This window comes from Garra rufa, chromosome 17 (assembly GCF_049309525.1).
Source record: "Garra rufa chromosome 17, GarRuf1.0, whole genome shotgun sequence".
Lineage (NCBI taxonomy): Eukaryota > Metazoa > Chordata > Actinopteri > Cypriniformes > Cyprinidae > Garra > Garra rufa.
The window spans coordinates 33,890,219-33,908,048 of NC_133377.1; the positions used below are offsets into that span (position 1 = coordinate 33,890,219).

General features: G+C 37.5%; 1 protein-coding gene across 1 annotated transcript; it reads left to right on the top strand.

The window, feature by feature from the left end:
• The first annotated feature begins 726 nt into the window (after positions 1-726).
• eva1bb (eva-1 homolog Bb (C. elegans)) lies at positions 727-14,465 on the top strand. Its single transcript, XM_073822351.1, has 3 exons — positions 727-978; positions 12,997-13,140; positions 13,545-14,465. Exons 2-3 carry the CDS (start codon positions 13,074-13,076, stop codon positions 13,973-13,975), a joined length of 498 nt encoding a protein of 165 aa, XP_073678452.1. The 5' UTR covers positions 727-978; positions 12,997-13,073; the 3' UTR covers positions 13,976-14,465.
• Positions 14,466-17,830: the final 3,365 nt, after the last annotated feature.

The window sequence follows — 17,830 nt, forward strand, 5'->3', positions numbered from 1 at the left end:
AAAGCTTTTTATTTCAGATAAATGCTGATCTTTGCATATTTCTATTCATCAAAGAATCATGAAAAAAATGTACCATTTTAAATATTGATAATAGTAATAATAAAAAATGTTTCTTGAACAGCAAATCAGACTGATTTCTGTAGTATATCATGTGACACTGAAGACTGGAGTAATGATGAAAATATATGCTTTTGCTGTATTTTAGATAAAATAAATGCAGGCTTGGTGAGCAGAAGAGACTTCTTTAAAAAAAAAACCTTAAAAATGTTACTGTCCAAAAACTTTTGACTGGTAGTGTATATTAAAAAAAGGGGGGGCTCACAAGGAGGCCATCATATTTTGGCAATCTTGGCCTTAAAAAAATAAAACATAAATAATTCTGAGGCCACAACATAGTGTATAAACAATACTAGACTATACAGTTAAACTATATTTAAGCTGCTACATTTAGCAAAGAATCCATAGTCTGTCTGAGCTTAAAGAAAACAAGGGGTATGTTCTCTGTGGTTTACACACCCACACAACGTACTCAAATACACATGTGTGGACCTGAAGAAGAGGTTTACACTGATCTGGTGACCAGCAGGCGTGAAATGTGGCCTGGATCGCACTGCCATCCCGAGGGTGTAAATTCTAGTCTCATGTCGTTCGCCCCTCCCTGACTCTATTTTCCCCTCTGACAGGAAACACCTCCCTTTGCCCAAACTGCTTTTCTATGGTCTGGTCCAGTGAGAGAGCTGCTGTGTATGTGTGAGCACAGAGGGCTGCTTCTGCTGCTTCTCCTGATGTCAGGTACAGACATGTGTGAGTAGACAGACAGAGAAAGAGAGAAAGTGTGTGTTTGAAGATAAAGCACCTCTCAGCGTTTCGTGTTCCCGCTTCATCTGCCAGTGCATGAGGTCACTGTGCCTCTGGATACGGGACTCATCTTTCCTCCACAAGGACGATCTGGATAGAAAAGATGGTTCGTTAGAAAAGGTAAGAAGTTAAATACTTAATTTCTGTTAAAAAGATAAAACATCAAAACTATCTTTGACTTGTGAAACTGTTCTGATAGCAGATAAAAGTGTAGTATGGGTGGATTAGTTTTTTTAAGAGCTTGCTGTTACTTTTATTTGGAGATTTTTGCCTGCCAAAAAATGTGATTGGGCAAAAAGCACACATATTTACATTAAAAGAGTGACTCTAGTCATACCAACGAGAATATGACCATATAAACTATATAAAAACCAGAATAACACCATCATATAAAAACAGAATATCTGTAAATATCTGAAACTGTGACTTGGACTCTTTTTGACCCTAGCAACTGCATAGAAATACCCTAGCAACGACCTATAACATCCTAGCAACTGCATGGCAACATATTTTCAAATGCAGAACAATGCCCTAGCAACCACCCACGGCAGCTGCATAGAAACAAACTAGCAATGACTTACATCAGCCTAGAAATTGCACAACAACACATTAGCAACTGCACAGCAATGCCCTAGCAACAACCCATAACAGCCTAGCAACTCATTTGCAAATGCAAAGCAACACCCTAGCAAGCACCAACAGTAACAGTGTAGAAACAACCTAGCAATCACTCACATCAGCCTAGAAATTGCATAGCAATGCCCTAGCAACCACCCACAACACCCTAGCAGCTACATTGCAATGCACTACCACACACCTTAGAAACTGTATAACAACACCTTAGCAACTGCATGGCCCTAGCAACCACCCATAACAAACTAGCAACTCATTTGCAACTGCATAGCAACACTTTAGCAACTACCCACAACACCTGCAAAGCAACACTCTAGCAAGCACCCCCAGTAACTGCATAGAAACAACTTAGCAATCACACACACACACACACACACACACACACACACACACACACACACACACACACACACACACACACATATCAACCTACAAATTGCATAGCAACACCTTAGCAACTTCCTATCAACCACCAACAACACCCTAGCATCTGCAAAGAAACACCCTAACAAGTACCTACTGTAACTGTGTACAGTCGTGGCCAAAAGTTTTGAGAATTACATAAATATTGGAAATTGGAAAAGTTGCTGCTTAAGTTTTTATAATAGCAATTTGCATATACTCCAGAATGTTATGAAGAGTAATCAGATGAATTGCATAATCCTTCTTTGCCATGAAAATTAACTTAATCCCGAAAAAAACTTTCCACTGCATTGTTAAGAAGGCTTCAGGGCATCCAAGAAAGTCCAGCAAGCAACAGGATCGTCTCCTAAAGAGGATTCAGCTGCGGGATCGGAGTGCCACCAGTGCAGAGCTTGCTCAGGAATGGCAGCAGGCAGGTGTGAGCGCATCTGCACGCACAGTGAGGCCAAGACTTTTGGAAGAAGGCCTGGTGTCAAGAAGGGCAGCAAAGAAGCCACTTCTCTCCAAAAAAAAAACATCAGGGACAGATTGATCTTCTGCAAAAAGTATGGCGAATGGACTGCTGAGGACTGGGGAAAAGTCATATTCTCTGATGAAGCCTCTTTCCGATTGTTTGGGGCATCTGGAAAAAGGCTTGTCCAGAGAAGAAAAGGTGAGCGCTACCATCAGTCCTGTGTCATGCCAACAGTAAAGCATCCTGAGACCATTCATGTGTGGGGTTGCTTCTCATCCAAGGGAGTGGGCTCACTCACAATTTTGCCCAAAAACACAGCCATGAATAAAGAATGGTACCAAAACACCCTCCAACAGCAACTTCTTCCAACAATCCAACAACAGTTTGGTGAAGAACAATGCATTTTCCAGCACGATGGAGCACCGTGCCAGAAGGCAAAAGTGATATCTAAGTGGTTCGGTGACCAAAACGTTGACATTTTGGGTCCATGGCCTGGAAACTCCTCAGATCTTAAAACTTGTGGTCAATCCTCAAGAGGCGGGTGGACAAACAAAAACCCACTAATTCTGACAAACTCCAAGAAGTGATTATGAAAGAATGGGTTGCTATCAGTCAGGATTTGGCCCAGAAGTTGATTGAGAGCATGCCCAGTCGAATTGCAGAGGTCCTGAAAAAGAAGGGCCAACACTGCAAATACTGACTCTTTGCATAAATGTCATGTAATTGTCGATAAAAGCCTTTGAAACGTATGAAGTGCTTGTAATTATATTTCAGTACATCACAGAAACAACTGAAACAAAGCATTTGAGCAGCAAACTTTGTGAAAACTAATATTTGTGTCATTCTCAAAACTTTTGTCCATGACTGTAGAAACAACCTAGCAATTACACACATCAGCCTATAAATTGGACAGCAACACCTTAGAAACTGTATAGCAATGCCCTAGCAACCACCAACACCCTAGCAACTGCAAAGCAACACCCTAACAAGCACCTATAGCAACTGCATAGAAACAACCTAGCAATCACACACATCAGTCTAGAAACTGCATAACTCATTAGCAACTGCATAGCAATGCCTTAGCAACTACCCACAACACCCTAACAAGCACCGACAGTAACTGTGTAGAAACAACCTAGCAATCACTCACATCAGCCTAGAAGTTACATAGCAACACCCTAGCAACTACAAACTGCATAGCAACACCTTAACAACCACCCACAAAACCACAGATATTGCATAATTAGTAACGCCTTAGCGTTAGCAACCACCACAACAATCTAGCAATTGCATGAGAACAACCTAACAACCACCTACAACACCCTAGCAACCACCCACAAAACCATAGATATTGCATAACACATTAGCAATGCCCTAGCAACCAACCACAACACCCTAGCAACTGCGTAGAAACAACCTAGCAACAACAAACTGCATGTAATAATGCAGTAAGATTTTTGTTTGCACAAGGAGTCTGACAACAGCCAGTGCTCCACGCAGAGAGATCAGGGCCCGTATTCACAAAACATTTTATCTTAGCACTAAGAGTTCTCCTAAATAGCAGTAAAAGTTTTTAGCTAAGAGTTTTCTCTTAAAACCTATTTAACAAAGCTGCTGCGACAAACTTTTACTAAGCAGTAGAGAAAAGTCTTAATCTAAGAGTAAGGGCGGGGTTGACCTCGTTACTATGGATGATGTCAGCATGCTCACTAACCATGCATACAGTGATCGGCTGATAGGGGAGGGGTCTGTCAGACATTTATTCACAGAAATATTGTTGTAAATATTGCCATATTCAAATAAAGTTTTAAAAAGTTTGCAAAAATGTTGCCACATTCAAATAAAGAATTTAAAATACAGGGCAAGTGTCACTTATTAAACAAGTGTTAAAATGATTGACAGCCTTTTACCTGTGTGCTTCTTATAATAAACAATTAGCTGATATGCATGTAAACAGACTTTTTAAAAGAGCTTTTTATGCTTTTAATGACACAGAATAGCAGAGAACTAACACAAAATAATTGGGTGAAGAGAAGGGGCGAGCAGCAAAATATTTCGAAACGGGAATCAAACTCAGGGCGCTTTGAGCAGAGATACGCTATAAACTGACGCACTAACCACTAGTCTATCGGTGCCGACGTATAAGGCTTTTTTTCTATTCACTATAGAATAATCATGGCTGATAGCGAGATACGCAAACGTAAAACAAAACCAAACTGGACGCAAGAACAGCTGTTACTTTTTGCCCAAAGTAGGATATAATCAAATGAAAATTTGGAGCTGGGTTAACCTCCAAGACTAAAAAAAAATTGTGTAGGAAAATGTGTGCATATACATGCAGAGTGTTTCTAAAACGTTTAAGTTCCGAGGTGATCACCAGCAACATCCATTTTAGGAAGGTTAGGATTTGATCTTGTGATTTAAGCATGATTTAGTCCGATTTATACTCGACGTGTTCTTCTGCACCGCCATGTGCTGCCTGCGCGCGCACATCACCAAATTCTGGGCCCCTGTTCCTAAAAGATCTTAAGGATAAAAGTAGCCTCATAACTTAGCGATTTAGGAGAAAATCTTAAAAGTAATGCTTAAAACAATCCTAAATTTAGGACTCCTAATTTTTGCTCTAAGAGTATTTCACAAAGCGTTTTAGCACTAAAACTAGCTCCTAAACCCGTGAAATGTTAGGAGTAGTGGAGAGGACTCCTAAGTCACTAAGATCAAGTCCTAAAACTATCCTATAATGGCTATTGCCGGCTGTCTGCCTCGGAACAGAAGCATTTTAGAAGCATTGGATGATAATGAGCTTTTCAGAAGGTGCGGTCTTAATCGCAAAGGACTGCTGCAGAATTGCAACAAATAAAAGCAACCCAATAATGCCACAGCAAGGTTTGAACAATCCTCGAATGGCAGCTTCCTATGAATGCAATAAATATTTTAATGAGGCTAAGGATTTTAATCTGCAATAGCCTAACAAGGTTACATGAAAACATTATCGGCAACTTGAAAGTAATAAAGTTTAGCTGTAGCAGTTGTTTGTCACTTAAATTCTACAATCTCTGCCTTAATTTGCCTGACTTTGCAAAGAATACCAGCAATACCAGCGTCATATTTGCTTCTGGACAAAAGTGGGAAAGCTGCATTTATTTGCACACATATATTTTCCCACACATCTTTTTTAGTTTTTGATGTTATCCCAACTTTGTTTTCACGAACAAGTTGGGTAAGAAGTAAGAGAACATAAAATTTTATTTTACGTTTACTTGCCTTACTATCACCTATGATTATTCTACCCTGTTAATTAAAAGGCTGTTTATATGCATACGAGGAGCGCACATGAGGCTGAAGATACACGTTTTAGTGACACTTAGCCTGCATTTTAAAATCTTTATTTGAATATTGCAACATTTTTATTTTAAAACCTTTATTTAAATATGATATAATATTGCATGTTACAATATTTCTATGAATGAATGTCTGACAGAGACCCCTCCCCTATCAGCCAATCATTGTGTGCATAGTTAATAAGCATGCCGAAATCATCCATAGTAACGAGGTCAACCCCGCCCTTACTTTTAGCTTAAGACTTCTCTCTATTCCTTAGTAAAAGTTTGTCTCAGCGGCTTTGTGAATAGGTTTTAAGAGAAAACTCTTAGCTAAAAACTTTTACTAGCATTTAGGAGAACTTTTAGTGGTAAGATGAAATGTTTTGTGGTTACAGGCTCTGATCATGTGTACATAATGTATTGACATTAAACTAGTTTTTAACATGATAATTTTAGTCTTACATGTACTTTAATAAAATGTTATTAGCCTCGAGATAAATGTTGCAGTGAATAAATCCATATATATGCAAAAGTTATTAGTGATATCCAATAGTCTAGTGGTAGAATGTTTGTTAGAAGAAGCTGAAGGTTTCGGATCTAATCCGCCATCACATAACTTTTTCATCCCTTAATAAAATTAAATATGTTCATCAGCGATCAGAGACACATTTGTGTGTATTTTGTTTTGATTTTTAACCGTGATGATTCATAAGCGAGGGATTAAAGCGCTCGCATGTGAACACTGAGCACGAGCCGCATTGAGAAAGTTGCGTCGCTAATTAGCATCGCAACGAACATTAAGCATGATTTTAAAAAAAACCTACAGATTCCAGCGTCAGCACCTTATTTTACAGAAAGGAATGTTTCATCAGCATATAGGTCCTTGCTGCGAGATGTTCAAAAAAGTGGTGGGACAATATCGAGCTTTGCAAAAAGTGTCCCACTCATCCCACCCGTGAATTACGCCTATGAAAAGTAATATGAAACACTAACAAAAGCAACTATGAGAAATGTTTTTATTGCAGCAGTCTTCAACAGTAAAACCAACACAACAGTGTTAAAATGTACAGTTTCACAAACTTTTTTGCAAATACTGGTCACGATGAGTTTTTTTGCCATCTGACTATTTCTATGGTCACGCATTGATGGATTATAGAGTTGTTTGTACCGGCGTACCTGTTCAGCCAAAACAGCTTTAAAAATTTTTGTGAGAAATGGGGTGACACGCAAACAGTTCACTCGAGAAGCCGTACACACCGCCACGCGAAATGAGTGATTTCACAAACCCAAGCGAACTTGCGGACGCGCAGGCTATAAATCACTGATTTAAAATCAGTCTTTACGTTGCACAGGTTTAGGAGCTAGTTTTCGCGCTAAACGCTTTGTGAAACACTCTAGAGAAAAAACTTAGAGTCCTAAAAACTCAGAGTCCTAAATTTAGGACTGACACGCCCATCATTTTTAAGATTTTCTCCTAAATCGGCAAGTTATGAGCTACTTTTAGCCTTAAGATGTTTTGTGAATACGGGCCCTGATCTGTAGCAACGTCTCCAAGATGCTTCAAGAAATCTACCTGCAAAGCTACAGTACTTTTAAAAGTTGTAGCCGCTTGTGTAAAAATGCTGTAAAATGAGGATGCTGTCAAAAATAATGTCATAAATAGATTTTATTAATCAATTAACTTTAATTATCTAAATTAAATCAACATTTGGTGTGACCATCCTTTGTGTTTAAAGCATCTTTCGCCCTAGGTACACTTGCACATAGTTTTTCAGGTAGCTTTGTAGATAGGTCTCTCGAAGCACCTTGGAGATTTTGCCACAGTTCTTCTGGATTTAGTCTGTCTCAGTTTGTTGTGTTTCATCATGTGATTCCAGACAGACTGGATGATGATGAGATCAGATCTCTGAGTGGAGCACTGGATGTTGTCAGACTCCTTGTGCAAACAAAAATCTCACTGGATTATTAAAATTAATGGCAAAATTATTATTTTGAAATGTAAACTGATATATTTTACTGACACACTACAGCAAAAGATTTAAAACCATTTTTAGCTGGTGAAAATTCTAGTGACCTAAAACTTTTGCACAGTACTGTAGTTTGGTTTGATTTGAATATAATAAAAAAATTGTTATTAAATAATTTATTTTATTAGGAAAATACCATACATATAAAAAAGGAGGTGACTTTTTGCAATCCACATTTCTTACATTTTATAAATGACCTTTATTTAAACCTCTTGGAGCAGACTATAAACAAAAACACTGGAATATATATTAAAAACACTTTTTTGGTCTGACAGCTATCATTGTTAATAATGTGACTATATAATACCTCTTGAAATAATCTACTTTAAAAGATTGCTGATTGGAGAATATGCAGAAAAGCACGAGCTCAGCAGGTTCTGCTGCTACATGCCCTGCTGTAGGTTTGCTCTTCTGGGAAAAGCTCTGACAGGTGTCAGATGGTATGTTTGAGATGTTTTGTCCTGTGTCGAACTGCCGATGAATCACGGCTGTGGGGAAGAACTCAGGCCACTTAGCCTCTGTCTGGTATGCTGTGTCACTAAGAGGAATATTTTTGGAACTTGTGGCGTACAACCCACGCTAATTGCTACTTGGACCAGGACTTGACAATGTTTACAAGCGTCTAGTGTAATCTCATATTCCTGGTATCCTAGTTCCTGTTTGTCATTTGTTTATGTGAGGGAATGTAGTTTGCGTTCACTAAACCACACTGGAGGGGCTTTACAGGACTGCAGAGAATAACATAAAACTGAGATGCCACAAAAACAAACAAAAAAACAAACAAAAAAAAACAGCTTGCATTTAAACATTTAATTATCTTAGGTATTATGAATATTTTACAATTTAAAATGGCTTTTATGCTACTTGTTTATATAATGAATTATCATTCATTATTACCATTATTATAACAATTTTTCTTTAAATTTTATTTTTTAATTATGTAATATTCAATTTACTCCTCTACTACTACTACTACTAATAAATATGAATATTTCTTATTTTATTGTTTTTTTATTGTCATCTTACTGTTTAATGTTTTTTGTAAATTGTTTTATGGTAATTATGGTTATATAAAGTATTAAAATCATTAACATTAATGTTTTTATAAATATATATATATTATATGATTATTATATATTGTTTTAAAATGATTATAAAAATTATACTACCACCACTACTACTACTACTAATTATTATTATTATTATTATTCAATTGAACATAGTCATACAATATTCTTATTAATATAATAATAATATAATAATGTAATACATATAATTAATATAATAAATAATAATAATATGATGTTGATGATAATTATTTAATATATTAAAAATATTAATACTAACAATGTTTATTTACACACAATAATATTTAATATAATATTAATAATTAGTAGTAGTAGTCGTAGTAGTAGTATTCTAATGAATATTACATAATCATATATATTTATAAATATAGACTTTATTAATAATTATAATAATGCTGAATTCAAAATTTAATATTATTATTGTTATTATTATTTGTAAGAGTAGTAGTAGGAGTAGTACACTATTACATAATTTTAAATAAAAAATGTATTTTTTTAAATGTTCTTATAATAATGGTTATAATTAATTATAATACTTTATATAAACAATTAGCATAATATCACATTTTAAACTATAAAATATTAATATCTGAAGGAATGTTAAAATCCAAGCAAGTGTTTTTGTGTCAGTAATATTACATAACCATAATCATAATAATATTATTAATTATAAAACGGTTAGTTCCATTCCTCAATTCTGATTGGTCAGCAGCTGTGTCGTATTCATGATTCAGGAATGGAACTAACCGTTTTATAATTAATAATATTATTATTATTATTAATATTATATTAAATATTATTGTGTGTAAATAAACATTGTTAGTATTAATATTTTTAATATATTAAATAATTATCATCAACATCATATTATTATTTATTATATTAATTATATGTATTACATTATTATATTATTATTATATTAATAAGAATATTGTATGACTATATTAAATTGAATAATAATAATAATAATAATAATTAGTAGTAGTAGTAGTGGTATTATAATTTTTATAATCATTTTAAAACAATATATAATAATCATATAATATATATATATATATATATATATATATATATATATTTACTTTCTAAAATAATTTATAAACACTTAGAATTTAAAGAGAAATGTTTGAGTACATATTTTGATCATGTTTTGATATTTTTGTTTTATGGGATTTCTAAAGCAAAGAGAAAAATAAATACAAATGAGATTTTCTGTATACAAAAAAATGGTCTTAACTGTGTCTACCGTATTTATTATTATTAGCATCCAAAACTTTAATTAAAATTAGATATAAATGAGAGCTACCATAAGTTAATAAAAGCTATAAGAGTTAATAAGAGCTAATAAAAAATGTAACAACCTCTAAACAACAGAACGTTACTTCAGGCATCTATGAGAAGAAATAGTAGACATTTTGTCCAAAGGAAAGCTACATAAAGACAAAGAGTCACAGTTAACATAATGTGCTTCACGCTAGCGTACTTAAATGTGTACCCTAGTTCTGCCAAGAACGTGGCAGATAGGGATCGGGGCGGCTGAGACTTTTGGCCTTGATGGCGTAGATTACTGCTTGCTGTAATTACAGGCCCCAAGAGGAAACAAACAGGAAGACAATAACATGGCACCTCTTCCGTGATCTCGGCATGGTCTCAGCGTCTGTGGTTTTTATGGTGTGGTGGACGCACACAGGGAGTCACCGCATTTATAGTCTCACGCTTTTATCATTTCCTCACTCGGGCCGGAGGAGATTCTCGCCAAGGACTCGTGCGGCTCTGGCTTGGGAAATCCAGATGTTCGGCTTTAATTCTCCCCCTCCTCTTTTCCGTCTCGGAGAAAGTGACACAAGCTGGATCCTTCCCAGTTTCCCAAGGAAGAGTCCCACGCAGACCCCGGGCAGCATGTGAACGTCTTCACAGGATCTCAGTTCCTGTGGGAAAAATGGGAAAGTCTGCCTGGGAGCAAAGAGTGAGACGTGGGTCAATGCAATAATAACAGCGGTTACAAATGGCCTGTGTGGAAAAAGACTGATATAATGCTGTTTAATGGCATAGTTAGCGCAATTTCAGCCTCAGGGTCCAAAATAAATAAGTTAGGGACTATTTGTCTAATTATGCATACCAGGGCATGTTGTTTTAGCTGTCCCTGCAATGCTAAAGCAGGAATTACTGTTGGTTTTACAAAAGCCCTAATATTAAATATTAAACTTTGCATGCAACTCAACACTGTTTGTGCTAAGAACATGAATGATAGGCTACCTAAAATCAACAACTAATCGGAAAACACCCTAGTATCTGCATAGCAACCATCCAAAACACCCCAGCAACCACCTAATAAACCATAGCAACCACATAGCAACAAATCATACCATCTGAGCAACTATTCTAAACATCAAACCAACTGCATAGCGAACACCCTGACAACCACTTAACACCCAAGCAACTGCCTAGCAACCACCCAAAACAACTCAGAATATCGAAGCATTCTTATAGAATCCACGCAGAACACCTTAGATACCACACAGCAACCAACCAGAACACTCTGGTAACCGCATAGCAACAACTCATACCACCCTAGCAACCATTATGAACATCATACCAACTGTATGACAATCAGAACACCACAAAGCTACCACTCAGAACATGATAACAACCGCTTAAGAACACCTTAGATCTCACAAAGCAACCACCCATACCCAGCAACTTATATTACTCTAGCAACTATTATGAACATCATACCAACTGCATGACAAACAATCAGAACACCATAGAAACCACAAAGCAACCACCCTGAACACCCTAGTAATTGCACAGCAACCATCTGAAACAACCCAGCAACCACTTATTACACCATACCAACCACATAGCAACAACCCATACCACCCTAGCAACTATTATGAACATACCAACTGCACGGCAAACAATCAGAACACCATTGACACCATAAAGCAACCACCCAGAACATCCCAGTAACTGCATAGCAACCATCCAAAACACCCTAGCAACCACTTAATACACCAAAGCAACCACATAGCAACAACTCTTACCACCCTAACAACCATTAAGAACATCATACCAACTGCATGGCAAACAATCAGAACACAATAGACACCGCAAAGCAACCATCTAGAACACCCCAGTAACCACTTAATACACAATAGCAACCACATAGCAACCACTTAATACACCATAGCAACCACATAGCAACAACTCATTCCACCCTAGCAACCATAACGAAAATCATAATAACTGAATGGCAAACAATCAGAACACCATAAAAACCACTAAGCAACCACCCAGAACAACCCAGTAATCACATAGCAACAATCCAAACAACCCAGCAACCACTCAATACACCATAGCAACCACACAGCAACAACTCATACCACCCTAGTATCTATTCTGAACATCATACCAACAGCATGGCAAACAAACAGATGATCATAGATACCACAAAAACACCCAGAACACCTCGGTAACAACATAGCAACCACCCAAAACACCCCTGCAACCACTTAACACACCAAAGCAACCACATAGCAACAACTCATACCATCCTAACAACCGTTATGAACATCATACCAACCTCATTATAAACAATCAGAACACAATCGAAACCGCAATCCAGAACACCACAAAGCAACCACACAGAACACCCTAGCAACCGCATAACAACATCTATGCAACTGCATAGCAACCACTAAAAATACACTAGCAGTAACTCAGAACATAGAACCAAGTAGCAAGCAACAACTCAAAGCACTACAGCATAGCAACCACCCAGAACAACACCCTAGCAACAACTCAGAACATAGAACCAAGTAGTAACCACCTAGAATACCACAGCAACCACCCAAAACACTCTAGCAATAACTTAGAACATAGAACCAAGTAGCAATAACTGCATAGCAACCACTCAAAACACCCTGGCAACAACTCAGAACACATAACCAAGTAGTAACCACCCAGAATACCATAGCAACCACCCAGAGCACCCTAGCAACTGCATAGCAACCACCCAAAACACCCTAGCAACAACTTAAAACAGAACTAAGTAGTAACCACCCAGAACACCCTAGCAAGTGCATAGCGACATGTAGTCCACCAGCCACAACACTCAGATGTTTGTACTGGGTTCTTTCTTAACCATATGACTGCTGTCTCTGAAGCATCTGTATTTTGTTCTACTACAGGGATCAAGCTGAAGGTCACGGTGAGAGAAAGAACAGAAGCAAGAAAAAGGAAAATCACTCAGCCAGATAAAGCCAACATGAACCCCATACGGAAAGACATGGAGCTGCTGAGTAACAGCATGGCTACTTACGGCCATATCACAGGTATAAGAGCATTCAACACAAACAACTCATTACTGCCCAGGTCAAGATATCCAATGCTGGTGCTCAAGGGTTGGTTTTGTTGAACTTTGTGCCCCAGCGCACGTCTGACCCAAAGAACAAAATAACAACCCATTCCATGGACTTAAGTGTTCTGTTTGATTTGGCTTCACACGTCTGACTTCATGAGAAATGGCTTATATGTTCCTAAAGACGTTCTCTTTTTCTCTGGGCCTGGGGCTTAAGATTTTTCTTCAGTGTCAAACCAGTCTAGAAAATTAAAAACAAAAAGACCCTGAAAAATACATTAATAATCATTACATAAGAACCATTTTCTGGTATATTCTGGTTCTGGTCTAAAATGACTTGAACATGCTCTTGACAATTGTTCTTCTCTTTGTACGCAGAAAACATGGAGAGCTTTGCGCTGTACTTCATGTTGGGTGTGTGTTCAGGTCTTCTGCTGGCCCTCCTCCTCCTCATACTGGGCATCGCCTGCCGACCACGCTCAAAAACAAAAACACCCTCCTCGCCGGACAAGAGACGACTGAAAGAATCCAGCGAGGAGGAGGAAGAGGAAGACAAGGAAGAGGACCAAAGTGAGGAAGGAGATGACGAGGACCTAGAAGTCCCAGTGGTCACAGTGAGCCCCGTGAGCGATCAGACCCAGCTGAATGGAACCATTAAGAGTGTGAATGTGTTTGCTTCAGCAGAGGAGCTAGAGAGAGCCAGAAGACTGGAGGAGAGAGAACGAATCGTCAGGGAGATCTGGAGGAATGGACAGCCGGATATACTCGTCACTGGCACAGGCACACTCGGACGAGTTCACTATCACTAATGGTGTTTTATCTACTGGATGCAGTTGTTTCATGCAGATATGGAATGCCAGAGGACATTTATCTGTGCAACAGATTTAAAATGGGACAGATTGAGTACACTCTTAAAAATGACGCTTCCAAAGGGAGGCCTTTAAAGAACCATTTTGTATTGCACAATGAACCTTGCAGTGAACAGTACTTAAAATAACCATTTTTTTCTTAGTGTGAAGAGCATTAATGATCTAAAGAACCTTTTTTTTACCACACTAAAATGTTAAAGATTTTCGCTCAACCACTGATGCCAAAAAAGAACCTCTATTTTTGAGTAGGCCTTTAATTTTATCCGCATAATTCTGTTTTTGAAAAGTTGTTTTCACAAGCCTTTGCTTGTCTTCTAAATCAAGTTTTGATAGATCCATTTTTTTTCCTTTGCATTTTTAGCACTTAATGTTTGTATATACATACTGTATGTATTTTTAAATAAAAATAAATCCAAAGATTTTCATCTAATTCTGAAACACAGTCCATTACAAATGAGAAAGTATCCACCCTTTTCTTCCCGTAAGAGTGGGCGCAGCAGCTTGTAAATTTCATGGGTATGGCTTCCGGTCTCATTCACGTCCAGCTATTTTTAGCTGTACAAAACAGCTGGTTTTGCTGCTTGATATTGCAAATTGGTGTGTCTTGCGGTATTATCCTAATGTATTATCTTAATTATGAGTACACTGGTTTGTAGTGCAAACAGTTTTACTGTTTACTGGAAGTTGTTATTCTTTTTATTATTTCCCTATAGCGGATAAGGAAACGGGAATTCTCACCCATTACTTCCGCGTTGAAGAAAAAGGTGCATAGCAGTTGTGTTGAGTAGTGCAGGTTTCATCTTCTATTAAGGCCTGTTCACACTTACAACAATAACTTAAAGGGATGGTTCGGAGTAGAATTGACTTCATTGCTATGCACTCCGAAGCCCATCTAAATACCCCATCCAAAGTTTTTTTTTTTTTTACCTTAGTCGAACATTTATGGAGATATTAGAGTTTTTCGAATTGCATGTAACAGCAGTGAATGGTACATGTGATGTATCTTGTAAATTGCACCACTAAACGTGCAAGTAATCTTACCAAACTTGTACAGTAGTGTAAATAGGTTATGTACTCACAAACGCTGTATCAGAACATTTGTAAGTCCACCATGAGTGTTTTAAAAACACGTTTTAGCCGATCCCTACTAGTCTCAAAAATTACAAATGGCGACACGTCGACGTCACTTCCCTGGTTTGAAAAAAGCACGTAAAAGTCCTCCAACAAGTTGACATTCACACAGATGTAGTAGGAGGACTTTTACGTGCTTTTTTCAAACCAGGGAAGTGACGTCGACGTGTCGCTCTAATATCTCCATAAATGTTCGACTAAGGTAAAAAAAACTTCGGATGGGGTATTTACAAGGGCTTCGGAGTGCATAGCAATGAAGTCAATTCTACTCCGAACCATCCCTTTAACAGCTTCCACACATTTTTTCAGTGGTTTAGAAAGCATAAATTAGCAGAACAACGTATTCAGTAGTACGTTTACCGTGCAATCCATTCTGTAGTTTACATTTGAGTTTCAATATGGCCGCGCATCCGGGTAACTGACCAAATTGTGAAGTAATGCTGCGTTCCAGGCAGGTTTTTGAGCTGGTAAATCACGACTGCAAATCAGGACTCACGACTTCGTAGCGGTAAAGACTAGAAGGGATACATGATTCGCTACTGGGCATGCGCACATCAATCTAACATTATTTTTATCACACTGTACAACAATAATACTGTTTTTTTATTATAGTAAGGGCTAAGTTTAGGGTTGGGGTAGGTGTAGACGTTAAAAAAACACAACCCTTTGTAGCGTTCCAGGCAAGTCACCCCAAACTGCCTGAGCGCATTTATTATTATTACATTATTATTAATTTGTTTGCAACATTATATTGTCCTAAAGTCTATTTTTTTTTCACTGTATACCACTTGCATAAACACCGCACCCGTAGGTGCTGACATAGTGGTTTCGCGGGCTATGTCACATCAGAACTCGGAACTGGGAGTACATCGATCTAGTACGAGTTCACGAGTGGGAAGTCACGGGTTTGACTGCAGTTCGGGAGCACTTTCACGGGTAGAAGGTTGGAGAAACACGAGTCACGGGTTGCATGGAACGCGACATAAGTGCAAACCCTCTATTGTGTAGTTAAAAGAACAAAATATGTAATATTGTGTATTTTTTGCGACTTTGAAGCCCCCTACAGTTATGTGAGTGGAATTCACTGTCATAAACACATCACTGTCTTAATTACAGTGGACACATCGGTGTGTGCGCTTGTCGCTGGCATGCATCCTTTCTCGGAATTTTGTACCCGATCGAGCGCGGGAAAGAAACAGAAGCATATCTCGCCTGTACAATCAGAACGATAATCGAGTTAAAACAAAACAAAACAAACATACATACAGTTACTTTAAATGCTCGAGCTCTGTAAAATCGCGTGGATTCTGATCTGACTGGCTGTTTTATTAAAAAAAATCTGAAAAGAATCTGAAAGCGATTCCAAAGTATCGCCCTTGTTATAACAGTAGTCAACATTTGAAGCGGATCAAAACCTTTCATCAAAGTTTTGCTAAAACCAAATGCACATTCTTGTCTTATGACAACTCTGAACTCTTTTTGATCCCTTTTAAATGTTGCCTACTGTAGATGTGTTGAAGTTCCATATTCTCATAAAATAATTTTTTTTTATAACTTTCTTTATCGTTATTATGAAGTAATCCAACTAGAACATTAGTCACCCAACATTAAGGATAAGTTAGTCAAATTTACAGTTCAAAGAACACATTTTACAGATAAGAAATAATAGGAGCTACAGAAAACATTTATGCTTTTAAACCCTCTATTTACCTTATTTTTCCCATAAGAGAGGGCGTGTCCATTTGTAAATTTGAATGGGTCTGGCTTCTGGTCTCACAAAACAGCTTGTCTTACCATGTTATTTTCATGTATTATCTTAATTATGAATACACTGGTTTGTAGTCCAACCAGTTTTACCTTACAGCACGTTGTTATTCTTCTCGTTCTTTCTTCCCGTAGGAGTGGGCGTGGCCATTTGTAAATTTAATGGGTCTGGCTTCCAGTCTCATCTGCCTCCAGCAATTGTTATCTGTAAAAAAAAAACAACTCGTTTAACTGCTTGATATTCCAAGTTGGTGTGTCTTTCCATGTTAATGTATTATCATAATTATTAACACACTGGTTTATAGTCCAACCAGTATTACAGTTTATGTTTAAGTTGTCCATAGACTTACTTCATGTTGAAGAATAAGTTCTATAATGTTTTAACTAGGGCCGGGACTTTAACGCGTTAATTTAGATTAATTAATTACACAAAAATAACGCGTTAAAATTTTTTAACGCGTTTTAATCGCACTTAGTTTTGCACCGCGGAACGTTTCTCACTGGATGGCGGACCGATTATACTGGAGCACCAACTAGCGTTCAGACAAGCTGCGTCCGTCCTAAATAGTATTGCATGTCCCAAATCGTAGTATGTTTAAAAAAGTATTCCAAAGATTCCCGGATGGTCTACTACTTAACGATCAATGCACACTATACTGCCCACAACACACTGCGCAGTGAACGAGGATTCGATTAGAACTACAAACACGCATAAAACGTGTTAAAAAACTACAAACATGGAGGATATGGGCGACCAACGGACAGGTAGAGAAAGGGCTTTGAGTGATAAATAATCAGTGTGTAACCTGATAAAAAAAAATATTTTTTAAATGTTATCCGCGTTATATTTCATGTGCAGCAACATTTATAATGATAGGTTTGGTCATTAACGTTTAAATG